This window comes from Vulpes lagopus, chromosome 12, assembly GCF_018345385.1.
Source record: "Vulpes lagopus strain Blue_001 chromosome 12, ASM1834538v1, whole genome shotgun sequence".
Lineage (NCBI taxonomy): Eukaryota > Metazoa > Chordata > Mammalia > Carnivora > Canidae > Vulpes > Vulpes lagopus.
This window is the reverse complement of record NC_054835.1, coordinates 43,048,693-43,075,044: the sequence shown is the minus strand read 5'-3', so window position 1 is coordinate 43,075,044 and position 26,352 is coordinate 43,048,693. Positions and strand designations below refer to the sequence as shown.

Below are 26,352 nucleotides of genomic sequence, written 5' to 3'. Positions count from 1 at the left end.
CATTTCTTCTTGTGGCATTTTTATTACTATTGGTGTCTATTGTTTTACCTTGAGAAACAAAACCTCCAAATTCTGAATTTAAAAATTAGAGGGGTGCCCAGGTGCCTCAGTTTGGCCACTGAGTGGCCAATTCTTGATTTCAGCTCAGGTTGTGATCTCAAGGTCGTAAGATCAAGCCCTGAGCCAGGCTCTGCACTTGGCTCAGAGTCTGCTTGAGATTCTCTCTCTCTCTCCCTCTCCCTTTGCTTTTCCCTCCCCCTTCAAATCAGGGGTGGTTAGTTTATGGTCAAGATTCCTTTATTAAAAAGAATTCATCTTTTGTCTACAGAACTTCGATTATTTGATATGCCACAGGTTGGGGAAACTGATAGCTAAAATTTTATAAGAGGCAATGAAAACAATGCAGTTGCCTAGAAACAACATATTTTTTACAATGATGACATCTGCCCCCTCCCCCCCATTTTGAAGAACCTAAAAGGGGATCCCTTGGTCTAAGTGATTTCTTCTCTTTTTTCTTTGTTTTCAGACACAGTCCCGGTGACCATCACACGAACACCAGAGGGTTGCATATAGAATGTGGTTCTTAGCTCTACAAAGAAAAAGGCCTTGGAAACTTGCTTTTTATTGATTTTATTTCTCCAAGAGTTTTCTTACTAAGTGACTTAATCTTGCACAGTTAACTTGATGTAATCTTAAGAAAATATATGAAATACGCTTTAGAAAAAAAATTACACATGCTCTAACCAGCCATCTCATTTGGCAATCATTTTCCAGAGCGTTTGTCCTTTCGGGATGGGGGAGGTGGGGTTCTTTTTACAATGTGAATGATTAAATCTATACACAAGAGCTCCAAACTCTTCCTGACCTCTGTGCAACACCAGCTGGTGTTGGGAAACAGAGCACTGAGGCAGGCGGGGGTCTCTCTCCAAGGCTCTGGTCACCCCAGGCTATTTGGCCATCTTTCCCGGAGTGTCACCCCAGAAGATCTGGGCGGTCCATGTACATAAACTTAGCAGCTCCTCCTGTCATAACAGCAAGTGTGGAACACATTGGAAGGGCTCAGATGCATCCCACGGAGAAAGAGAGATTTTTTTTTTTTTGTCCTCATTTGCAGAGAGAGTCCCTTGAAAACACAGGATACTTCCACTCCAGGGTTCCACATTTCTAGGCGCTCATTCACTGGGCTTAGTATGATTTCTTCATCCTTGGAACACAGGGGACACTTTCCAGCCCTCAGCTCAATAATGTGAGCATCTGGATAGGTTTTCAATCCCAAAACTGTGGATTTAAAGGAACAGCTGGTCCATTGCTCGGGGGCGCGGCTCAGCCGACCCAGCTATATCCCTGAAGCGACTTCGAAAAGAAGAGGTCCGTTCTCAGCCACCCAGTCAAGCCAGTGTGAATGGGTCCATATAGGGACCCTGGCTGTTTTTCCCACAGTCTTCCTCCAGCCAGGGTTATAAACTTGCCCACTCAGCCAACAACTTTGGAAGATAAGGACTGGGTTTCTGATTGGCAGCAGCTGAGGACCTTCCGTCCTCAATCCTCCTCATACTAGTTCTCCCTGGGGTCTTGGGACAACGGAAGGCTCCCCAGAGCCTCAGATACAGAGCTGAGAAAGGAAGGGTGGTCTAGGGGTGTGGGTCATCTCCTTCCTTTGGAGCACTTGCTTCCACAGGTCACTAGCTGGTCCCAAGAGTCCTCTCCCAAAAGGCCAGGTGGTGTCTAGACCTGGAGGGGGGCTGGCTGGTGTGGGAGGAAGGTGGTTGCAGGAAGGGTGGGTGGCAGCTGAGAGACCCCAAGCAGCAGTGTGCCTGGAGCTGTTCCCCAGATTCACTTGGGTCCAGTCTGGTGGCTGTATGATGCTATGAGAGCTACGGGAAGCAGACGCCTTGGGGAAGAGACTGCTAAGACAGAGCAAAGCTGGATAGAACTTTCTGGGAAACTTCACGGCTCCCAGAGATGCCAGACTGCTTTGTGTTGAAGAGTCATTGAGAGATGTGGAGAGGCTGCTCTGGGGGGTAGGGATGGGAGAAGGTAAAGGCGGGATTGGAGTGAGGATTGGGATGAGGGGAGCTGGGTAGGGGTCTCAGTCAGTCTTTCTTTCTCCGTGGAGAATCTCACTCTGAACTTGGGGAGGCAGCAGAGTCCCCATCCTCAGGGTCCTGTCCACTGGGGGAGATAGGCTGACCCCCTTTCACGCGCTTCCACTTCATCCTTCGGTTCTGAAACCACACTTTGACCTGATGGAGGAATTAGAGGAACCCGGTCACTTCAACTGCCTCTCCATATATATATATATATTATATATATTTTAAGATTTTGTTTATTTATTCATGAGAGAGAGAGAGAGAGAGAGAGAGAGAGGCAGAGACACAGGCAGAGGGAGAAACAGGCTCCATGCAGGGAGCGTGATGTGGGATTTGATCCCAGGACTCCAGGATCATGCCCTGGGCCAAAGGCAGGTGCTAAACGACTGAGCCACCCAGGCAGTCCCTACCTCCCCATACTGATGCTCAAGACAGCAGGTTGCAGTTCCAGGGGGCCCAGCTTGAACCCCTGCGTGTGCTGCCTTGCTTCTCTAAAGGCACCGGGCATTGAGACAGAAGGGAGGACATATCAATCTGCCCAGAGGCCTGTCTTGAGTCTCCTTGTCTTTGCATCAGAAAGCCTGACAGTTTGGGGGCAGGGTCTAAAAGTCACTGGGCCTTTGGCCCCTCTCGCTTTCACATGCCCCATTCTTCCTGTGCCAACACCTCCTCCCTCTAGCTTCTAGAACCCGGGGGTCTGGGAGCAGACAATCACCAGCCTCATCCTTAGGCACATTTAAAATGCTCTTGGCAGTTTAGATAGCTCTGGTCTGTGTATTTTCTCATCTGAGCTTCAGCATTACTTGCAAGGTGGGGTCATGACCCTGTTTTACAGATGGAGACCCAGAGAGGTTAGGAGACATGTCCCAGAGGTCACAGGGCTAGGAAGTGATAGAGGCAGGATCTGAATCTTAGTTTTGTAGACTGAGTACTCTAGCAGAGTGCCTCATCAAAGCTATCAAATATTATTATTTTAAGATTTTATTTATTCATGAGAGACACAGAGAGAGGCAGAGACACAGGCAGAGGAAGAAGCAGGCTCCATGCAGGGAGCCTGATGTGAGGCTCGATCCATCGATCAATCCCAGGTCTCTAGGATCAGGCCCTGGGCTGAAGGCGGTGCTAAACCGCTGAGCCACCGGGGCTGCCCTTAAGTTTTATTTTTAAAGCAATCTCTACACCCAACGTGGAGCTTGAATTCATGACCCCAAGATCAAGAGTCACCTGTTCCACTGACTGAGGCAGCCAGGCACCCCTATGAATCTGCCTTTTAAACGAGGGCCTAGGTGATTCCAGCATACACCCAAGTTTGAGGGAAACCAGATTAGAGGTTCCAACCCTGGCTGCATGTGAGAACCACCTAGGGGACCTTTGAAAAATTCTGATGCCCAGACTCCATCCCAGACCAATGAAAACAATCCCTCGGGGTGGAGCCCAGACATCATTGTTATTAAACTCCCCACTGCGTGATTCTCAGGTAGAGCCACAGTGGAGAACCACTGCCCTGGGCAGAGGGAGAAGACACAAGAGAAGGTTCAGGGAAGGGAAGGGACTGAGAGAGCAGAGGAAAGGAAGGATGGCCAGAAGAGGAGGCCCCCTTGGGCCGCACCTGCCGCTCGGAGAGGTCCAGGTTCACAGCGATCTCGTATCTCCGGAGCCGGGTCAGGTAGTTATGGTGGGCGAACTCGGCCTCCAGCTCCCGCAGCTGCTCCTTGGTGAAGGCGGTTCTCTCCTTGCGAGCCTTGCTGCCGCCCTCAGGCTTCCCCCGGCTCTCCTGGTTGTCTGGGGAGAAAACATCCCAAACGTTTGAAGATGTGAGCGGCAGATATTCCCTCTTTTTTTGTCCTTAAGAGTCAGGGCAGCCTTTTCTTGTCTCTCTCGGTTTTTAAAAGGATGTTGAGAAGGAACCCACCCTGTCCCTTGATCATTCTTTCTGGTGCTTTAACCCCTATGAACGGGGAGTCTTCTGGCTCCCAACCTCAGGTGCATCCCCCCCACCCCAAACTTTTCTTATCCCCAAAGCATGAGAATCTGCTCTTGGTTGTTTAATGATTTCTATGATCCAGCTCTGCTCCCCCAGTTTGATATTAATAGTGGCTATAAACATATGGGGCAAGAGGTTCTAAAACAGAGGCTCTGTGTCCTCAGTGACATCACCATTACCTGAGAACTGTCAGAAATGCATAGTTTAGGGCCCCATCCCAGACCTAGGGAATCAGAAACTCTGGGGGTGGGGCCCCAGCTATGGATTTTACCAAGCCTTCAAAGGTGATTGTGACTTACAGTCAAGTTTACAAACCACTGCTCTTAAGGCCTCACTTCTCAGAGGGTGCCGAGGCCCCAGCAGCAGGGCCAGGAAGTTGGTCAGACTTGCAGGATCTTGGGCCCTACCCATGACCTGCTGAATCAGAATCACATTTTAGCCAGATCCCCAGGGGAGCTGTGTGCACATGTAAGTTGAGAAGTGCTGCCTTAAGCTTCTTTCCCCTTTTGATACAGGGAGGGGCCAAGTCTGGAAAGTTCTGCGCTTGAGTTAGACACAGCAGGGGCTCAATCATAACTGCTAACAGGGGTGCAGGGAGCAAGCACCTTACATGTATCAGCCACTTAATCCTTCCAATAACTCAGCCAGGGGAGTTCTTGTATCAGCCTCACTGTAGAGACCAGAAAACTAAACAGAGACTTTTAAAGCAAGTTGTTCAAGTTCCTCCAGTTCATCCAGCGGGTGACTGGCGGAGGCAGAAAGCAAACCCAAAGCAGTGTGACTCACATATGTTTCAAGTAAAATCCACGGTGGGTTTACAAACTGTAGAGTGCTGTGCCAATGACAGAGACTGTGCTGTTTGCTGAGCAAGAGCAAGTTGGGAGGCGGCTCTGCCTCCACTTCAGGGGTGGGGTCGGGGTGGGGAGGGACGCCGGAAGGAGACCAGGACACCCACACAATTAACAATGCGCGCCACGTGTCCGCGGAATGGCTACAGGAACCGCTTTTCCTGCAGGGCTCTAAAATTTGGAAGCCATTCGTTTCATTGTCCTTTTACAGGCCTGGGGCCGGGTGGCTCAGAGTTAGGTGATTTACTGAGGGCGGTGTGCCCATCCTCTGTCCCCTTAAGGACCCCATCCCAGCCTGTGTGTGTGTCTCTCTAGGGGAGTCTCTGTTGTCTCGGGCTGGCCCCGGGATGGGGGGCGCTGGGCGGGGGCTTTTAGACGGAGTGGGGGAGGACAGGGAAGACGCTCCCACTCCCCCCAACCCACCCCTAAGCAGACTCAGGGCGGAGCGGGTGGGGAGGTGGAGACCCCTCGTCAGCCCGCGGGTTCCCTTCTCCGCAGTTGCTTCTCTTTGCTTTTCACTCAGTCCCCCTGGCTTTCAGTTTTCGGGCCCTGGGTCCCCGCGCCCCGCCGCCCGGGAGCCGGGGAGAGGCCGGAGTGGCGGCTCCAGGCGCAGGGAAGGGCGCACGGAAAAAACGATCGGGGCGCCCCGGCGGGACCCGAGAAGGCGCAGAGGCGCTGTCACCCGGGGGCTCCCCGATGCCCGGCAGCCGGGTCGGGGTCGGCCGCCCGAAGGGCGCGCGGGGCGGGGGCAGGAAGGGGGCGCCCCGTTGCCGTGCGGCTGGCTGGGAAAAGGCCGGCCCAGACCCCCGCACCCCCCAAAGCCGGAGCGGGAGCGTGGGCTGCAGGGAAGGACGCGCAGCCCGGGCCGGGGATCCCCAGGAGTGCGCGGGCCGGGGGTGGGAGGGGGGTCGGGGGGGGGAGGAGGCCAGCCTTCCCGGAGCACATCGCGGCCGGCGGAGATCCGGTTCGTCCCCAGGGCTCAGGGTGCTTCCTGGCCGATCCCTCTCACGACCCAGGGAGGGTAAAACCAAGATGACGGGCGTCCAGGTGTGAGGTCGTGATCTCCTGCTGCGGACCTTTGAGCAAGTCACTTAACCTCTCTGGGCTTCAGTGGCCCCATCAAAAAATTGGGGAAAATAAAGCACCTGCCTCCCGGGATTATTGGGAAGACTGGACCAGCTTTTAGGTGTGGAAAATGCTTTTAAAACTTTGAAGCTCTTAAATAAAAAAGCATTCTTCCAATTCTTCAACTCCCGGAAATGTCATCTGAGGGACTGGGATAGATAGTAACAGCTGTGGTGTCTTGAAGGCACCTCTGTACTCAGAGGCATTTAATCCTTTCCACAAAGCACTCCTAGGAGGAGGTACCATTATTGTCCTCTTTAGCATCGTCTTGTGGATTTGTGTGATAATTTGATTAATAGAGCTCTCTTTCTCCCCCCAGGGATAAAACTTTTCTCACTTGCTACTGTACCTGGCACAGTACTTGCTAAATGTTTGCTAAATCCTACTTAGCATTAAGAGGAGGAAGCAGCCTCAGAGAGGTCCAGGAACTTGCCTGATGTGCCCAGCAATTCGGGATGGTGGTGATGCAGAACTGAGATCGGGACCCAGATTCATCTGGCTAGAGGTGTGGTGGTCAGTGCTGGCCTTGGGGTTCTCCATCTGCATCTGCAGGCTCAGGGCTGACCCCGCACATGGTAGCTCTGCCTGTCTCCACACCCAGGGCTCCTGGGGGCCCTGACTTGGATTGATGCCCACACCCACATTCCCCTACTCCCAGACCTGCTTAGGTACACACGAGTGCCTATAAAATCCCAGAAAAGAACAGTCCTCCAAAAGTCCTGCACATTACTCACAGGATAGTTTGACCCCAATAGAGTACACCTCTGTTGGGGTGCCTCCTTCCTATTCCGGGCCTCGGTTTCCCTATGTGTAGGAGCAGGAGACTGGCTGGGTCTTCCTCCCCCGCCACCCCCCACCTGGGGGAGCTGGTGTCAGAGTCCTTTCCCAGTATGCAGCCCTGACATCCTCTTCTCCTCTCCCTACTCTCTCTTCTGTTAAGAACTCCTGGTCTTGAACCTGAGGCCTCTCCAGTTGCAGGTATTCTTGTCTGGGCCTCTAGTTCTTCAGTCAGATCTGGGGTCTTGCTGTGTGCTCTGTCCCCAGGCCCTCCTCAGCCTTCCCTAGGTCCTCAACTCAAAGGTCAGGGCTATGCCAGAGCGTTTCTGTCTCCCTCTGATGTACAAAGCTGAGTGGTGGAATTGTGTCTGAGGAGTGCTTGGAGAATCTGGGCCCTAGCAGTCTCCAAGGACGTCTCTGACTTTGGGCAAGTGTCTGGAGTTCTCTGACCTTCAATTTCCTCCTCTGCAAAATAAGAATAGCTGCATGCACTGTGATCAGAAGGCTGCAGAGAGGTCAAATGCCATGGGTAATGCGTCTTAACCCCGAGCAGAGTGCCTGGAGCACCATACAGAGAGGTTCTCCTGGAGATGGAATTGCAGAGGTTGATTCACTGTGGAGGTTAGAGACGATGCCTGCCAAGGTACCACATCTCCAGAGCTGTGTGAAAGGGGTGTCTTTTCAATGTCTGGCCTTTTAACTGTTCTCCCTTCTCTACTACTCTGCATCTCTGCTCTGATCTGTGCGCCTGGCCACTCTTATGTCAGCCTTCCAGTGGGGGCATGATTCCAGGCACAGTAACTGGCATTGACCAGAGTCACATCTCAGCCGTCCTGGTCCTGCTTCTCTTTCAGGGGCAGGGGTGCTTCTTCCAGAACTGCCGAAGGAGGAGGCTGGTGCTCAGTGGGCTGCCCGCCCCCCCTGGGGCTCAGGAGGAGCAGCCCCGCCCTGCCTCAGCCCCTGCATGACCCTTGACCCTCGGAGCCAGAGCCAGCCAGCAGGGCTGGGATGGAACTGTCGTGCCCAGAGAAATGCAAACAGGATGTATGTGTGATTGCGGTTTCCACTGTGAGCTTTTACACCATCCAAGGTAAATTATTTCATAAATAGCTGTCAGTTTTGGCAGGCCTTCCTCAAGTTAGCAGACAGCTTTATCAGAGCTACAAGGAAGTTCAGACAGACGCTGGGGAACACGCCTTTTTGGAGGCCTGTATCCTTACTCCCTAATTGTCACAGCCGTCTTACATAAATTTCTATCCAAGACCAGATAGAAAGCCACATGCTGTACATTCAAATAACACTTCCCAGATGACAATGGATCTCTTTTCCCCAGAGATAAATGTCTTTAGGGGTTTCATATATTACAGAATCATAGAATAGTAATGCTGGAAGGGGCTTAGAACTGATCTCTGGTCACCTTTCCACTTTACAGGGGAGCCCAGAGTAGGTGAGAGAGGGCCTCAAGACAGCACTGGACTGCAAACCCAGATTGCCATGATGGGAGGCTATTCCCACATCTTAGGCTTTTTCCTGTTGTGTCCTCTAAAGTGTACTGTAGGGTGAGTAAGGTACACATCAGCCCATTCAACAGAGGAGGAAATGAAGACCCAGAGATGAAAAGGCTTCCTGGAATTCCCTGGGACCAGTCTGGGGCTACAGCTATTATGTCACACTACCCTGGGGTTGGGGGTGAGCATAGAGGCTGTGCTCACCCGAGGGGTGTGTCCATGTGTGTGTCCAGGGCGGGGAAGTGAAGGGGATACCTGGGGGATAATGTTAGCAGGTGAGACCTTGGCAAACCCTCTGAAAACTGTGTCTGTGGGTTCCTAGATTGTCACGGTGCCAGCCTTTGGCATCTTTCTTAGTTCTGATACTTTCAACTTCAGGAGGAGTCAAAGTCCATCAAAATAGACAGGACCCAGATGGAACCAGCCCAAGACCAGTTTGGGCGTTTGCACCTAGGACCTCCCTGGCTTCCTTTCTCACTGGGCCCTTTCCCTGTCTGCTAGATGCCTGAAGAGCACTGGGAGGGCTCCCAGCCTCTTTGAGGAACCCAGCAGTGGGGCTGGGGAATTCAAAGTATGTTTTCTGGGAGAGAAGCAGATTCTTCTGGAATGGAAATGGCTGGTGCTACAGTAGTCTTTGCTGAGGTCCCCTGTGGGGTGGGGCAGTGAGGCCCTGCAGTATGGAGGGAGAAGGGACTGGATGGGCAATTAAATGGGGTGTGAGGGAGCTTGGAAGAGGGGAGCAGAAAGGTGAAGGTGGAGGGAGGCAGGGAAATGAAGGTGGGGAGCCATAGCAAGCCTCTGAAATGGGCTAGGGGGAGGCATGGGCAGCTCTGGGCTTTGTTTGTGTTTATATGTTCCAGATGTAGCCCTCAGCTGTCACCAAAGGAAGTGTGGGCCGCAGGACCAGCCCCCACTGCTCACACTGTTCCTCCACCACTGTGTTCAAGGAAAACAGGGAAAACGTGAAATAGGAAAGGCTGGGGTGGGGGGTGGGGGGTGGAGGGTGGGAGAGGAATCCTGGCCAGAGGCCAGGGAAGCCCAGCTCAGTGAACAGAAAGGTTGGGGGGGGGGTGCACCGGGGGGGGGGGGGGGGGGGGGGGAGGGGGAGGGGGAGCATGGAAAGGGGCTGTCTCCCAGAGCCCGCAGGGGCCTCAAGTCCTGCCCTCAATATGAAAGAGCTGCTCTGCCTCTGGGATCATCCCCACTTCCCTGGGCCCAGATGCCCTGACTTACTCAAAAGAAGAAAGGTGAGTCGGGTGGGACTCCTAAGCCCCTAGCCTGGCAGGGCGGCAAGCAAGGGCTAAGGCTGCCTCCCCACTGACATTCTTACAGTCCAAGGGCTCTCTGGACCCTTAGGTCTTAGATGCTGGTCAGAATGTTACTGCTTTGGTGGATACTGACTTTCTGTAAAACTTTCAGACTGTATCTGGATGGGGCCTGAGCGGGTTCAGACACAGGTTTTGTGCTGATCCCTCTGAGTCAGACAGTGGTCAAGGCCCCAGTTTTTGCCTGACAGTAAGGGGCAGGAGCCCTAAGCAGGAGGCAGGAAGAATGTGGATTTCCTGTCTCTCCGTCCACACTGGTCACTCTGGCTCCCTAAGACTTCTTCCTCACTGGGGGCTCTGGGGTTGGAATTGGAATGAGAGGGGCTCCAGTGGCCGGCCATGTGCCCTGCAAACCACACCCTGACCAGCACTGCCCTGACCCCAGACCAGTGAGCCTGCAGAGACAGGCAGGCCCAGCTGGTGGCAGGCTTCAAAGGCTCCCTCTGACCTCGGGTCACTGTCTTGCCACGTTTTGAGCACAGGCCACCTGGGATGCAGCCAGGATCAGGCAAGACTTTGAAGAGAGGAGTGCTCATGTGTGGGTTTGGGAACAATGGATTGAGGGGCTGGCTGTGTCTTTACGTCTATGATCTCATCTTGTCCCATAGCAACTCCTGTGAGGTAGGCATCGTGATCTGCATTTTTCAGAGACAGGAACTCTGAAGGGGAGAACTCTCTGAGCTCACACAGCCTGGGAAGCTGTGGATCTGGGACTTGGTCCAGATCTGCCCAGTTAGTGCACTTAACAGTTGCCCCTGAACCCTGCTCCCCTCTCACCTCACTAGGCTGCAGCCCAGCAAGGAGGGTGGGCATAGATATGAGATCACCCAGCATAGTATGCAGTGTCACTCTGGTTACCCAAGTGACACTGAAGTTGTCCATTTATTTAATGATCATCTCCTTTCCTTCTTCCTCTGTCAAATAGCCCACTTCTTTAGATACATTCCTATAGTGGGCTTTCTTTGTGTGTATAAGATAAGAATGCAGGGATCTGTTTGTAGCCAGAAACAATGCTCTGTGTGGGAAAGCCCTAGTGGCTGAAGGGACCCAGAGCCAGGAAAGCTCTGAGGTCATGCACTCCTCTGAGATGCTGCTTTCACTAAAGGAGTTTTTGACTGGAGCATTGATACCACCTCTAGAACCTTGTCCTTGTCCCTAGAACTCTTGTTTATGGGCTGAATTGCCTCCCCCATTAACATGTTGAAGTCTAACCCTAGTGTCTCAGAATGTGACTGTATTGGAGATAGTATCTTCAAAGAGATGATTGAGTTAAAACGCAGCCCTGATCCAATCTGACTGGTGTCTTTATAAGAAGAGGAGATTAGGACACATAAGGAGACACTGGGGATGCCCACACACAGAGGAAAGACCAAGTGAGGACATGGCAAGAAGAGGACAAGCCAAAGAGAGAAGCCTCCAGAGAAACAAAACCTGCTGTCATCTTGATCTTTGACTTCTAGTTTCCAGAACTATGAGGAAATAAATGTCTGCTGTTTAAGCCACCTAGTCTATGGTATTTTGCTATGGTAACCTCGGTGGATTAAGACACTCTCCTATCCCCCCCGCCGCCCCCCCACTGCCAAATCTTCATAGCCAGTGCTCACCACTAAGGAGAAGGAGTGAGTCCAGGAGGGGTGCTTGGCAAGGCTGATGCTAGTCCACAGGAAACCTCTCTGCAAATTAGAAAAATGTGCCCTTTCCTCTAGACCGGAAAAACAGCCACGTGTCCCTATGACAGCTGGGCCCTCTGGCTGCCTGGCCATAGCAGCCCCCCTAACTGTCCTGCCATGGTGGGTCCACCTCATTGCTCAGCCACAGCAGCCATGGTGGCTCTGGTACTTGGGAGCTGACCTGAGTACCCCGTGGGGGATCATGTAGTCAGCCCAGCCTGCATATGTGACTGTTTATGTGTCTTTCTGACCCCAGCACTAGCCCTGACCTGGGCTGGTTTTATGATTGAAATCGGGCTGTCTGCACACTTTCATGAGTGAGACTATAAAAGTCCTGATGCATTTTACAGAAGTACATCACACATGGTGGGAACCCTCAGGCCAGGTAGTGGAGCCCCTCTCAGAAAGAAGGGGAGAAGATAAATGAATGAATGCCAGGCTGTAATGGAGGCTATTGATCAGACATTGAATGCGCTCCTCCGGGGGAGCTCTGGTGGCTCAGCGGTTTAGCGCCACCTTCAGCCCTGGGAGTGATCCTGGAGACCCAGGATCAAGTCCCACGTCAGGCTCCTTGCATGGAGTCTGCTGCTTCTCCCTCTGCCTGTGTCTCTGCCTCTCTCTCAATCTGTGTGTGTCTCTCATGAATAAATAAATAAAATCTTAAAAAAAAAAAAAGAATGAGCTCCTCCTAGGGTAAATGTTCCATTAAGTGTGATGGAGATTGCAGAGTGAATCAGAGACCATTCTGGCCCTCCAGACACTTCAGTTTTCAGGAGAAAGGCAGCCATATGCTGTAACTCTGGATGAAAGGCAACTGGGTTTGATGTGGAGATGGAGGCACAAATAAGGCATGATCTGTGTGTCAGGAGAGGGAGGATCCTTGGACACGCACCAAACTAGAAACAGAAGGAAATTATCCCAACCTAATAAGGGCCATATATGGGCAGCCTGGGGGGCTCAGCAGTTTAGTGCCACCTTCAGCCCAGGATCAGGCCCTGGAGACCCGGGATCGAGTCTCAAGTCATGGAGCCTTCTTCTCCCTCTGCCTCTCTCTCTCTCTCTCTCTGTGTATCTCTCATGAATAAATAAATAAAATATTTTTTTAAAAATAAAGGCCATATATGAAAATCCCACAGCCAGCATCGTACTCCATGATGAAAAACTGAAAGCTTTTCCTCTAAGACCAGGAACAAGCAAAGATGCTCACTGTTGCTACTTCTATTCAACATAATACTGTAGGTCCTAGCCAGAGCAATCAGGTGAAAAAAACACAAAATAAAATAAATAAAAGGTGTCTAAATCGAAAACAAAGAAGTAAAATAATCTCAGTTTGCAAATGACATGATCTTGTACATGGAAACCCCTAAAGATTCCACAAAAAACCTTTCGGAGCTTGTGAATGAATTCACCAAAGTTGCAGGATACAACCTCAGCACACAAAGACCAGCGTGTTTCTATCCATGAACAATGAACAATCTGAAAGGGAAATTAAGGAAACAATTTACATTGACAACGGCATCAAAAAGAAAAAAAAAACACTTAGGAATAGTTTATCTAAGGAGGTAAAAGATTTGTACACTAAAAACTACAAAACAGGGCTCAGTGGGTTAAGCGTCTGCCTTCAGCTTGGGTCATGATCTCAGGGTCCTGGGATCGAGCCCTGTGTTAGACTCCCTGCTCAGTAGGAACTCTGCTTCTCCCTCTCCAACTGCCTCTTCCCCCACTCATGTTCTCTCTCTCTTTTTCTCTCAAATAAATAAATAAAATCTTAAAAAAAAACCCCTACAAGACATTTTGAAAGAAATGAAAGAAGACACAAAGAAATGAAAAAATATCCTATGTTTATAGATCAAAAGACTTAATATTGTTGAAATGTCCTTACTGTTCAAAGTGATCTACAGATTCAGTGCAATTTCTATCAGAATCCCAACAGCGTTTTTTGAGAAAACAGAAAAAAATCATCCTAAAATTCATATGAAATCTCAAAGGATTCTGAGCAGCCAAACAATCTTGAGGAAGAGAAACAAAGATGGAGGTCTCACACTTTCTGGCTTAAAACATATTACAAAGCTACAATAATCACAACAGTATGGTATTGGCATAAAGTGAGACATATAGAACGATGAAACAGAATATTTATGAAGTAAACCTTCATATATATGGTCAAATGATCTTCAACAAAGGTGTTGAAGCTACACACCGGGGAAAGGACAACCTTCAACAAATGATGTGGGGAAAACTGGATATCTACATGCAATACAATGAAGTTGGACCGTCATGTTACAGCATATAAAAAGTTAACTAAAATAGTTTAAAGAGGCACCTAAGGGGCTTAGCTGGTTAAACATCTGACTAGATTTCAGCTCAGGCCATGATCTCAGGGTTGTGAGATCAAGCCTTGAGTTGGTCTATGAGCTGAATGTGGAGCCTGCTAATCCTGTCTCTCCCTCTGCTTCTCCTCCCAGCACACACATTCTCTCTCTAGAATAAAATAGTTTAAAGACCTAAACATAAGATCTAAAACTATAGGGCAGCCTTGGTGGATCAGCGGTTTAGCGCTGCCTTCAACCCAGGGTGTGATCCTGGAGACCCGGGATCGAGTCCCACGTCAGGCTCCCTGCGTGGAGCCTGCTTCTCCCTCTGCCTGTGTCTGTATTTCTCTCTCTCTCTCTCTCTCTCTCTCTCTCTCTCTCTCTCTGTGCCTCTCATGAATAAATAAATAAAGTCTTTAAAAAATATGTAAAACTATAAAACTCTTAGAAGAAAACATGGGGAAAAAAATCTTCATGACAGGGATGCCTCGGTGGTTCAGCGGTTGAGCATCTGCCTTCAGCTCAGGATGTGATCCTGGGTCCAGGGGTTGAGTCCCACATCAGGCTCCCTGTGGGGAGCCTGCTTCTCTCTCTGCCTATGTCTTTGCCTCTTTCTGTGTCTCTCATGAATAAATAAAATCTTAAAAATAAAAAAAAAAGCTTCATGACATTAGGTTTAGCAATGATTTCATGAATATAACACTAGAAGCACAGGCAACAAAAGCAAAAACAGAGAAATGGGGCTACATCAAACTTAAAGACATCTATGCAGCAAAGGGACCAATTAGCAGAATGCAAAGGCAACCCACAAAGTGGGAGAAAATATTTGCAAACTACACACTAATAAGGGATTAATATCTAGAATATATAAGAACTCCTACAAGTTAACAACAAAAGTCAAACAATCCAACTAAAAAGTGGGCAAGGACTTGAATAGACATTTCTCCAAAGAAGATCTACAACTGGCCAACAAGCATATGCAAAGATGCTCAACATCACCAAGCATTAGGGAAATGCAAATCAAAACATGATATCATTTCATATCTGTTCTGAAGGGTAGCATCAAAGAACCCTCCCCCCCCAAAAAAAAACCACCAGAAAAGAACACGAATTGGTGAGGGTGTAGAGGAACTTCATATTAAAAGGCAAAATAAGATGGGTTGCCTTTGACCTAAAGCTACTTTGTGTTCTGTTTAGATTTATTCCTCATCCGATATAATGATACGGTCACATATTAACCCTGTTCCCCTGGTCACCACCCCTGTGAAGCTTGAGGAAGACTGGCAACCTAACCTAAAAGTCTAACTTTTAGAAACAGAAAGTAGAACACTATTTGTCAGGCCTGGGCAGAGGAAAAAAGGTGAGTTATTTTCCAATGGGTAGGGTTTCGGTTTTATAAGATGAAAAAGATTTAGAGACTTGTTCTGGGACAATGTGCATATCATTAACAGTACTGTACAGTCCACTTAGAAGTGATCATGATTTGAGGCACCCAGCTGGCTCAGTCGGAGGAGCATGTGACTCTTGATCTCGGGGTCATGAGTTCAAGCCCCGTGTGGGGTATAGAGATTACTTAAATAAATAAAACTTAAAAAAATATATTTTATTTATTTATTTATTTGAGAGAGAGAGCACAGAGGGAGATGAGAGGAAGAAGCAGACTCCCCGTTGAGCAGCGAGCCAGATGCGGGGCTCAGTTCTAGGACCCTGAGATCATGACCTGAGCCGAAGGCAGAAGCTTAACTGTCTGAGCCACCCAGGCACCTCTAAATAAAACTTTTTAAAAGTATTTTTTAAAACCCGATCATGATGGTAAATTTTGTTGTGTCTTTTTTATCATAATTTTTATTTATTTATTTACTTTTCTCAAAGATTTTAAGTAATCACTACACCCAATGTGGGGCTCAAACTCAACCCCTAGATCAAGAGTGGCATGCTCCACCAACTGAGCCAGCGAGATGCCGATGCCCCTGGTCATAATTTTAAAAAAAGGAGATTTCAAATATAAGATGCCTCAGGATAAGAAATCTCAGAAGAAAAAAAAAAAGAAATCTCAGAAGAGCTCCTTTATGACATTAGGAGATATTTATTTAGAAGATCAGCACAGGTTCTAGTGGCTACTGAGACTTGAAACTTCCTCATTACAGCTTTCACTGACATGATGCTACGTACAGGTAGAGCCATTAATTTTAAAAAAGAGAGGAGAGATTCTTGGAGGGGGTGGCTTGTGAAAATAAGGACTTCAGTAGGCAGGAGAGTGGTGGGAGGGAAGGAAGCCTGAAGCAAGGGAAAGTGCTTTGGCAAATGGGGTTGGGTGGAGAAAAAGGGTGTGTGTTTGCAAAAGGCAAGCCGAACTGGTGTGGCGGGGCAGGGGTGGAGGTGGGAAGGGTGGCCTGCAGGCGAACAGGTGGGAGAAAGGGGCTGATCTGTGGAGGGTTTATAAACCTCAGGAGAAACTGGGGGTGCGTGTGGTTGCACAAGGGCAGGTGGGGATCATGTTTTGCAGGGGAGAAATCAGTGAAGGCTCAGCTCTGGGGGGCACGTGTGTTGGAGGCGAAAGAGACAGGACAAAGCGAGTCTGAGGAAGGGAAAACGTGAGAGCACCAGCGAGCAGGGCTGAGCCCCAGCACGGGGGGCTTTCCCAGGGGGGCGATCGGATTCACCTACAGCCAGGCAGATCACGCGCGACCTTCCCTTGAACCCCACCAGGAAATCACCGCGAAATCTCTTATTCCCATAAATTAAAGACAACCACAGTAGCAAGACAGATCGACAGGTTAGGGGCAAACAGCAGTGGCCTCGCAGCTGTCCCAGCCAGCAGGGGTCTTTAACACCCATGGGCCCTGGGGCTGGGAGTGTTTGCGGTAAGATAACATCACACTGGTCTCCTAAATCAGCTCTGTGCCGTGGACCAACAGAAGGTCTCTGAGCGGGAGCCAGGGACCCCCACTTTCCTATTCATTTATTTGAGCAAATTAGCTCCACTTCTAGTGGGAATGACAGGGGAGCTGCTGGGGCTGGCAGAAGGAGAGGGGGGAAGAGAGAACTTTCCTCTCTGAAACAAACTTCTAGTAACTTTCTGTTACTGGAGCCTCCTCGGCCAACCACGATGGGACCCTTTTGCCAGGCACATCTCACCCTCCAACCTCTCCAGAAGATCTCTGGGCTCCAAGTTCCTACCTGATGACAAATAACTGGATTTTTGGGACCAATGATAACTGCAAGAAGTTATACTCCAGATTCAGGAATTCCTGAGTCAATGGATTTGAAATACTCAGTTCCACCGACCACTCCCCTTCCCCTGGTTGGTTCTGGAAATATCAGTCTAGTAACATTCACAGTTGCCATTTATTGAGCTCATATGCCAGGCACAGTGCTAATTTCATGGATCACTGCATTTAATCTTCACAGTGACTCTGTATGGAAGGTGCTTTTGTTATGATCCCATTTTGCAACTGGGAAAATGAAGGCTCCAGGAAATTGAGAAGTTTTCTTTTTTTTTTTTTTTTTAAGAAGTTTTCTAAAGTTACCCAGCCCACAGTCATGATGCCGACATGCCAACCTGTTGGCCTGCCCGTGAAGAACTATGAAAAACACCTTTCTGATCGATGGCTGGTTAACATTCAGAGACAGCTGAGCAAGGGCCCAGGTGAGAAATGGGACACACTCACGCTGGGTGCAAAATGCAAGTGGTGTCAAAACCCTCAGTCACCAAGAAAAGTAACATTTTAACACATTGCTTTAAAAAAATCAAAATTGATGCCAAAAATTCTGTGATGAACAAGATAGCAAAATGTTACATAGAGAATCTAAGCGTGACTCAACTGATGGAGTGGGTTGGGTTTTTTTTTTTTTCCCCCATGGGTTTGTTTCTTGTGAGCTGGACTCCAGATTCCTAGAGTTGGTTGTGGGCCTTCTCTATTTTTCTCTTTCTTCCAGCTCTTACCCAGCTCATCTTTCCTGCCTCCTCCCCCTCCAGTTAAATTACAAGGGAAGACTCAAGCATCTAGCTCGGACACAGAGATTCCCATGCTAGATGGGGAGTAGGTCTGGAATCCCAGAGAATGAATGAAACTCAGCTTGCCCTGCCCTGCCTGTCTGCTGCCATTACTGCTTCTTGAGGAGGCCCGGGACGGGGGTGGAGCCCAGGGCTGCTCCTGGATAAGAATCCCCCACACCCCCTACACCCCCACCCCCCCACCCCCACTGGTGGCTGACGCTATGAAGAGTTGCAGGACATTCAGTGCAGGGTGTTCCTGTGCTCTTGGGATGGCAGCTGCTTGGCACTGGGGCTCATTCCCTAATGCAGCACCACAGGCCATTGACCCAAAGGAAAGATGGCACATGTGGGTCTTGCTGGAACAGAATGATTTTGCCTAAGCCCAGCCCTTTGCCTGTGCCTTCTAGTGCCTTGGCTCCCAGTTCCCTGGGAAGTGGCTGGATGCTGCGGAAGGGGATTTGGGCAGAGGTGGAGGAGCAAGGGGGGCAGGCGCCACGGTGGGGAGAGATCTTCAATTAGGCGCAGAGCCAAGTCACTGAGAGCAAGGAGAAGCAGAAAGTGCCCCATCTCCCCACGTCTCCAGCCAAGGCTAGGAATACTTGAGGATTTCACCAGCTGGGGACTTAAAGGGTCCTCCTATCAGGCAGCCAAGAAGGCTGTGGCCATCCACTGTAAGCATCTTTAAGCATGGAGACCAAAAATTTCAAAATGAGGATTATGCTTGAAATCTGCTGAAAGGTGGGGGATTTGGGATCTGACGTCCAGGGTTTGAGCTCCATTCCAAGATTAACCAACTGTCCTGATTTGCTCCAGGGCTGAGGGGTTTCCTGGGACGCTGGACTTTCAGTGCTAAACTCAGAAAAGTCCTGGGCAAATCCCGATGAGCAGGACACTACCTCGACCTCAAAAGGTCCTCCTCAAAAGTCTCTGCCTCTCCTTTTCCATGCATATAGGACAGAGATACTGGTAAGACCTGCGGTATTTACTTTGCACACCGGTGGGACGTAAAAAAGCTAATGTGTGTTTCCTGCAGCACTGTGAACCTCCCAGATGGTAGTACATCCACTGCCACACAGGCATCCGCAGGCCTCACAGCCTGAGCCCCTTGGGAGAGAGGCCTCCATGTACATCTCACCGCCCTCCCCCCTCCACAGGGGGGGGGCCCTTGGCCAGTGCTTGACAAAAAGAAGATGCTCAGGAAATCTGTGCTACGTTGAAAAGCAAATCACAGAGTGTTCTCATTGGTTGCTTGGCACTCTCATTTCCTGCCTGCCTCTGGTTAGCCCTGTGAGAAAAGTCTTCTCTAGGTGCAGACAGACAGACAGGCTACTCTGGAGGTAGCTGTCAGGAGGACACATTGGGCCAAGGGGACAGCAGGAATGGACACTGCCTTGTTCTGGGCAAGGAGGGGACAAGGAATCAGACAGAAGGTGAATAGGTAGAGAGAAGAAGTCATGGGGAGATGAGGAAATGAGAAGTCACCACCACAGGGAGGAGATGGACATAGCTAGGATCTTTTCTTTTTTTTTTAAGATTTTATTTATTTATTTATTTATTTATTTATTTATTTATTTATTTATGAGAGACACATTGAGAGAGAGAGAGAGAGAATCAGAGACACAGGCAGAGAGAGAAGCAGGCTCCATGCAGGGAACCTGACATGGGACTCAATCCGGGGTCTCCAGGATCAGGCCCTAGGCTAAAGGCAGCGCTAAACCGCTGAGCCACCCGGGCTGCCCCATAGCTAGGATCTTAATGAGCAGGCCGGCTCCATCCTCTTGGGCTCCAACACGGAGTGGGGCTCCACCTGCTTTCTGAGGTGCAGTGCTAGTCCTTGGCTGCCAGCCTCCCTGACTTTGCCAAGGCTGGTGATCCCTCAGGAGGACCCCTTGGGGGATGCCTTCCCTGGGGGTCGCCCAGACTTTAGCACACTGAGCTGCCCTCTTGGCCCAGAAATGGGCACAGTGATACTCGTGGGCAATCTGCCCCAAATCTCCACACTCCATCTCTTCCTCACCCCTTGCCTCTCCCATCCCAGCCCTAGGCCTGCTTCTCAGCCTCTAGGCTCCTGGAGACAGAGGGTCCCAGCCTTGGTCCTAGTGCTCCAAGCTCCCATCTCAGCTCACTCTCCTGTGAGCAAACCCTTTGGCTCTGGGACCATTTGCAGCCTGCCAGGGCAGGGTGGGGAGAAGCATGACCCAGAGGCTGCCCAGATTCAGGAAAGCTCCTCTCTAGTCCGTGCCAGCCTGCACTGAGGCTCCATCACACATGTCCTCTCAATCTCTGTGGATCTTATTTCATTCACTTGCTGGCATAACCTGTCTGGGGTCCGGGAGTTCTGGGAGGCACAGATACAACCAGAGAATCCTAGAACTCTGAATAGAAGAAACCCCAAAGGTAGCTTCTGCCTTTGAGTAGATTAGATCATGTTTGCAATTCAGGGTTAGGGCAGCTAGGCTCAGAGAGTGCAAGCAACCTAACCAAGGAGCTCAGCTGCTCCTCAGCCACATACCTGAACTCTCCTTTTTCCGTCTGGATGACTTCTTCTCCATCTCACTGGCAGTGCTCCCGAGGACCTCGTAGTCCTCGCCCGGGCCTCCCGTGGTGTCCACCAGGCCTGGGCTGCTGGCCCCCATGCCCCTGGAGCCCCCAGCTGGGCCCGGGTTGAGCCTGCGCCGGGCCTCTGAGACAGGGAAGTTCCAGTCGGGGGGCTGTGGGAAAGCGGGGTGCTGCTCAGTGAAGATACGCTCCTCCCGGGGAAGGCTGTGTGGGGTGGCTGCCAGGCAGGAGGCCGAGAAGTCGGGGTATGCTGCTGTCGCTGTCGCCGGGAAGTCTGGTTTCTGGTGGAAGGAGAACGGTGTTGGCGGGTAATGGGGCAGCCCTGAGGCCCCACTGCCTTCAGAGTGGGGGTTTCGAAGGCAGCCCCAGCCTGGGGCTGGGGGGTGGGGGCTCCTCATGCAGCTGCTGGCCACAGGATCCATCTGCTGTCTGCCGCTGAGCCTCCGTCTTTTCAAAGTTTTGATTCTTACACTTTTTATATTCAAAATTTTAAAAATGAAAAAAAAAAGATAAATAAGAGGGGAAGATGTTCAGTAGAAAATTCACCCCAGGAACCAAAACAAAAACCAAAACTAAAGTCTCTCCTTGTAGTATGCACACATGTGGCCAGCTACACGTATGTGTGTGCGCACACCTATGTCAGACTTCACTCCTGGCTTCCTGCCCCCCCGACACACGAGCCTGCCTATTGGGGTCCCCTGTACATGTATTTGTCTCCGATGACACTAAACATTTTCACTGTCGTAGCCCAGATGCACCAGCTGATGAGTGCTTGCCCTGGAGCCCGCAGCAAATGCCTGCAGAGGGCTGGACTGGGGCTGTGAGACACACTTTTAAATCCTGTGGTGGGGAGAGAGTGACAAATTTCTGAAGTGAAACGTGAGAGAGGAGAGGGAGGGGTTAACCAGCACACACACGATCCCCTCCAACCAAAACCCGAGCAGGCAACTATTAATCATCAGAAACCTTATATGCACATCTAATGGGATTTGCAGATGGAGACTTTTAAAGAAACATTGTCTGTATTTCTTTTTTTAATTTTAAGGAGAGAGAGAGAGTGCAGCACACACACACGCACACCACTTCTTTAATGGGCCTCCTGTACACTATGAAGTTATTTTATTGCACTGTTAACAAAATTCCCCAAGTCTTGGATTTGGAAAAAGCCTTAAGTCAGATCCAGAATCCATCAAGTGCCAAATTCCAGGGAGTGAAGCGGGGAATAAGTGCAAGAGACAAGTTTGCTGATTGCATTTGATTTAAAGGCCCTTCTACTGCTGCTTGCAAAAAGGAAGGTGGATTAAAAGAAATCTTTTTTTGCAAGTCTCAGCGGCCCACTAGGGTCTGCAGCATAAAGAAAGATACACTCCAGAAAAAAATTATTTCTCTCTGCCCAAAGTGACATTCTCACTTTCTCAGTAACTTAAAAAAACAATCAGATTCTTCCTTCCGTTCTTTAACCCCGACTTACATGCCAATTAGCCACACTCTTCTCTAGGGGGCTTTCAGGTCATTTTTCTCCACGGCAAAGGGAAGGCTCTTAGAGAAAGCTCTTGAAGTTTCCCTAGGCCCTCTAACTTTTACCCACACCTGCTTCCCCTACCCCAGCCCCAGAGGCCACGGCTTCTGTGGAATCTGGGGCATGGAAACAGGAATCAGAGATTCTCATTCCTGGAGGAGTTCTCTTTGGCAAACTATTGTGTGGCCTTCCTGGCCGGTGCCTGTCACAAGAGGGCCAACTGCCATTTCAATCGGTCAATCCGTCCATCTACTTGATCCCCGTGCCCTGCTGGTCTCTCAGGAGGGTTAATATAATTTCTGGGAGGATGACATTCCAAGCACACAGGCCAGAGGTCCCCTCCCACTGAATATTTCCACGGCCCACAGCAGCAGGATCAGAGCCGACATGCGCATGGACATAACCGTGTGCTGGCTGGTTCCAAAGACGCCAGGAGGGCCCATGGGCCTCCGCCCGGCAGCCTGGAGGCCGCACACACTTCATGGAATTGGCAAAGAGTTTCTGGAATGGGCAGGGTATCGTAGGCCAGGAGAGGAGATGGGATCACTGCCACCAACCAGACTCATCTCTCTGCTTTGCCTGGGACTTAGCTATTGCACACACATTTCTCCTCCGAAATGACTTTCCTATTATGGGTAAATTAAGAATTACGTTCTATGTTTCACAAACGAAAAATGAGGCTTAGCTCAGAATGACACAGCTCCGAAAGGGCAGAACCAGGAGTTGCCCTCGGGCATCCCGTCTATGGCAGCTTGACACAGAGGAAGGAGCACGGATTGTGGGGTTCGACAGGTGCGAGTTCAGATCCTCGGCCTGCCACTTCCCAGCTGCGTGTCCTGAGACAAGTCACGGCATCTCTTTGAGCTTCTGTTGCCTCCTCTGGGACGATCGTCCTTGCTGACCTTCACCCAGTGACCTCAGCACCTCACACATATCCTCCCGAGGGATCCCCACAAAAGCACTGTGAGGCAGGTGCTTTTCTCATCAGCCCCACGTTTCAGAAGAGGACTCAGAAGCACAGACAGGCTGTGTGACCTACCCGGGGACACACAGCCGGGAGGTGGAGGTCCCAGGCTTCAAACCCCGGGCAGCCCAGCCCTGCTGCATCAGAACTCTCACCCCACAAACATCTGAGAATCTCAGTGAGTCATTTCTGGGAAGTGGAGCTCTGAGTAGGTAATAGATAAACACCTCCCCTCCTTGCCTATCTCAGTCTCCCTAACTGGAGGATTCCAAAAAGAAGCCTATGGAGGGAGGAGCGCTGAGGAAATTCTACAGCACAGCCTTCCTTGTGCGGTCCCTAGAGGGGCTCCAGGCTGTGGGGGCTCTCGAAGGACCCACAGGAGGCTGGGAGGAAGCCCTGGCCTGTCAGCTTCCCCAGGCAAACCTTCCCGGGGGCCTGGCCCCGGCGGCTGTAACCGGACTCCTGCTCCGGCCTCTGCAGCTGGCCCTGGGGAGGCCCAGCGCGGGGAGGCCCAGGGCGGTCCCTGGCCCCTGGAAGGGGCGGGCCGAGGGGTCAGGGGGGCAGCGGGAGGCGCGGCGGGGGTGCGGTGCGCTCCTCGGGCCGGCACCCCCTGCACCCCCTGCACCCCCCTGCACCCCGGCGCCCGCGCAGCTGCCCGCGTCTGTCAGCCGCCCTGCGGGGCGCGGCCGGGGGCCGCTGGCCTCTACATCTTCCTGACAGGCCCCTCTTCGGAGGCCAGGAAAAAACAACAGTCCCTCCCCTCGCGGCAGCCCATTTGTTAGATGAAGGCCGGGCACCGGCACCTTTAACCTCCTCAAAGTCAGCATTTCCCCCTCCCGGCCCCGCGGGCCCCCAGACAGAGATGGATGGAGGCGGCTGTTTGTGGAAGAAAGCCCCGTGGCTGCGCCGCCAAGGGGAGCAGGGCTTGCAGGAAGGGAGGGGACCCCGCTTCTGGTTGTTGTTGGGGTGGCAGGAGGAGGAAGAGGAAGAGCGTGCGTCAGGAGGATGGTCGGCGGGCCACACCTGAGCCATCCCAAGGAACTTTCGGAATTTCCCCCATTGTGCGCAGACAGGCAGGCGCGTCCTTGGCGCCACAGACCTGCTTCCGTGCGTGCTGCTTGGCCACCCCACCCACCTGGGCCTGGAGCTGCAGGGCCACCGAGGGGAGCTTGGGGCCTGGGGGCAGAAGACTGGGCACAAGGTGGGGGGTCTCAGGCAAGTCACATCCCTCTTCTGAGCCTCAGTTTCCTCACCGGCAAGAGGGAGATGACAGTTTCAGCCTCTTGTGGCTGTTGGGGGATAAATGAACTGATGCCTGTGACAAGACTTGGCTGACAGTCACGGGTGGTGCACGTGAGGATCATTATGCTTTGTCTTTCCTTACTTGGCTGGAACACTGGGCAGGTCACACCTCCTTGGAGGATGAAGATGGTCCAGCCTAGCCCCTCAATACCATTTTCTTTCTTCTTTCCTCCTCCTCCTCCTTCTCCCCTCCTCCTCCAACCCCCCCACTACTTCTTCGTCTTCGTCTTCTTCTTCTTCTCCTTTTAAAGATTTATTTTAGGGCAGCCCTAGTGGTGCAGTGGTTTAGCACCGCCTGCAGCCCGGGGGTGTGATCCTGGAGACCCTGGATGAGTCCCACATTGGGCTCCCTGCATGGAGCCTGCTTCTCCTTCTGCCTGTGTCTCTGCCTCTGTGTGTGTGTGTGTGTGTCTCTATGAATGAATAAATAAAATCTTTTAAAAAAATAAAAATAAATAAAGATTTATTTTATTTATTTTGAGAGAGAGAGAAAGAGAACAAGAGGAGGGGCAGAGGAAGAAGGAGAGAAAGCCTAGGCAGACTCCCCACTGAGTGTGGAGCCCAACAATGGGTTCAGTCCCAGGACCTTGAGAATATGACCTGAACCAGAACCAAGAGTCAGATGTTCAACTGACTGGGCCACCCAGGAGCCACTCAGTACCTTGTTCTATGACAACACAACAGAGGATCATGAACTTGGGCTTGGGATCCAGGAGAGTATGGGTTCAAATCCCAACTCAGCCATGAATAAACGGAATGGCTTTGAGCAACTCACTTTATCACTTGAGCCTCATCTGTAAAGTGGGAATAAACTTTTCCACTTCTTTCTCCATTAAGTTACTGAGAGAAATGTTTGAGGTGATCTAGGAAAGTTCTCGCCATATACTGGTTTACGGTGCTTAGTGTTAGTATCTGGATGATGATGATGATGATGGTGATGATGGTGATGATCCTGTGATTGATGTCTTAAAGACAACTGGAAAAGGCCTTGAGAAATATTTATTTGCCACCCTGGGGGACAAGATGAAGCCATTAGCATTTACTCACATAGTAGAATATGTGGATACCCAAGATGCCTATTCCTAAGCAAGACCTCAAGGGATGGGACAGGAAACTGACAAGTTTTGAATGTGGCAGAAATCATTCTGACTAAAGATGTTTGCTCCTGGGCCTGAGATATATCTGGAATGTATATGCCCTTTGCTTCTCAGAAGGTTTTTTGGTTTTTAAGATTTTATTTATTTTATTTGAGAGAGAGAGAGAACAGGAGTGGGGTGGAGGGGCAGAGGGAGGGAGAGAGAGAGAGAAAGAGAGAAAAAAAAAGTAATGCAGACTCCCCATTGAGTGCAGAGCCAACCTTGATATCATGACCTGAGCCAAAATCAAGAGTTGGATGCTTACTGACTGAGCCACCCAGGCACCCTCACTTCTCAGAAGATTTGAGGCAGCAGGGTTACTATCACCCTATGGGACTTTTGTGAGGTTCAAATAACAGGATGGTTGGGAGAGAAGTGAATAAACCAGAGTATAGTTCTCATGACTGTCACAGATGCCCCTGTGAAGCCTGCAAGGTGAGACCAAGACATTCCACCCTAGGGAACCAACAATGAGGTCTTTCCCTACATCCCAGAAAATGCTGAGTTTAATAGGCTAGGTACCTCAGATGACAGTTTTCTCTTGTGTGGATATCTTTTCAACTTTTGGTGCTGATCATCACTTGTCTGCTACCAAGATTATGGGCATATGACTGGAAAACACAATAGTACACACAGTGGCCTGCCTCTGGGCCCTCCTTTTGAAGGTGAGGTGACCTCAGTTTCCCTAGCTGAAAAGTGGAAGCTCACCGAATAGATGATGTACAGACGTACAGAAGGTACTCAGGAAACAGCATTTTCTGGGCTTCTGGGCTTCTGGGCCTGAAGGATTTAGGGGCCTGTTGACTCGCACAGGTGCAGGATGGTGCCCCTGGCAGAGAGGGGACGGCGGAACTTGTGTCACTTAGGAGTGGAGGCAGCTTTATCAAAATAACAAAAGATGAAATGCACAGAGTCTGTCATTCTCTCCAAGAACAGGAGTCAGAGGTGGCAGTCCAGGCTGGGATGGCCATTCTTCAGAGTTATCAGGGGCACACGCACTGTCACTCTTTCTACCTCATGCCCCAGAGGGCCTCCTCACCCACCTGGCAGTTCGTGCTCAACTGTCATGTTGGCATTTAAAGTGGTGGAAAGGAGGAAGGACAAATGAGAGTTCATCTCTCTGCCCCACTCAGGGAGGCTTTCTGGAAATCCTGGTCAACAGTTGCTCTTTAGCCTCATTGGCTGGCGCTTGTCACTTGGCTACCTATAGTTTCAAGGGAGGCTGGCTCCCCC

General features: G+C 50.6%; 1 protein-coding gene across 2 annotated transcripts; it reads right to left on the bottom strand.

Annotated features, from left to right (window-relative positions):
• Positions 1–614: 614 nt before the first annotated feature.
• MEOX1 (mesenchyme homeobox 1) lies at positions 615–21,035 on the bottom strand. Of its 2 annotated transcripts, XM_041726486.1 has the most exons (3): positions 20,152–21,035; positions 3,700–3,872; positions 615–2,243 (listed from the first exon to the last, which is right to left on the bottom strand). In XM_041726486.1, exons 1-3 carry the CDS (start codon positions 20,618–20,620, stop codon positions 2,121–2,123), a joined length of 765 nt encoding a protein of 254 aa, XP_041582420.1. In that variant the 5' UTR covers positions 20,621–21,035; the 3' UTR covers positions 615–2,120. The 2 variants fall into 2 exon arrangements, with proteins under 2 accessions (XP_041582420.1, XP_041582422.1); XM_041726488.1 differs by lacking the exon at positions 3,700–3,872 and having other exon boundaries at positions 2,158–2,243.
• Positions 21,036–26,352: the final 5,317 nt, after the last annotated feature.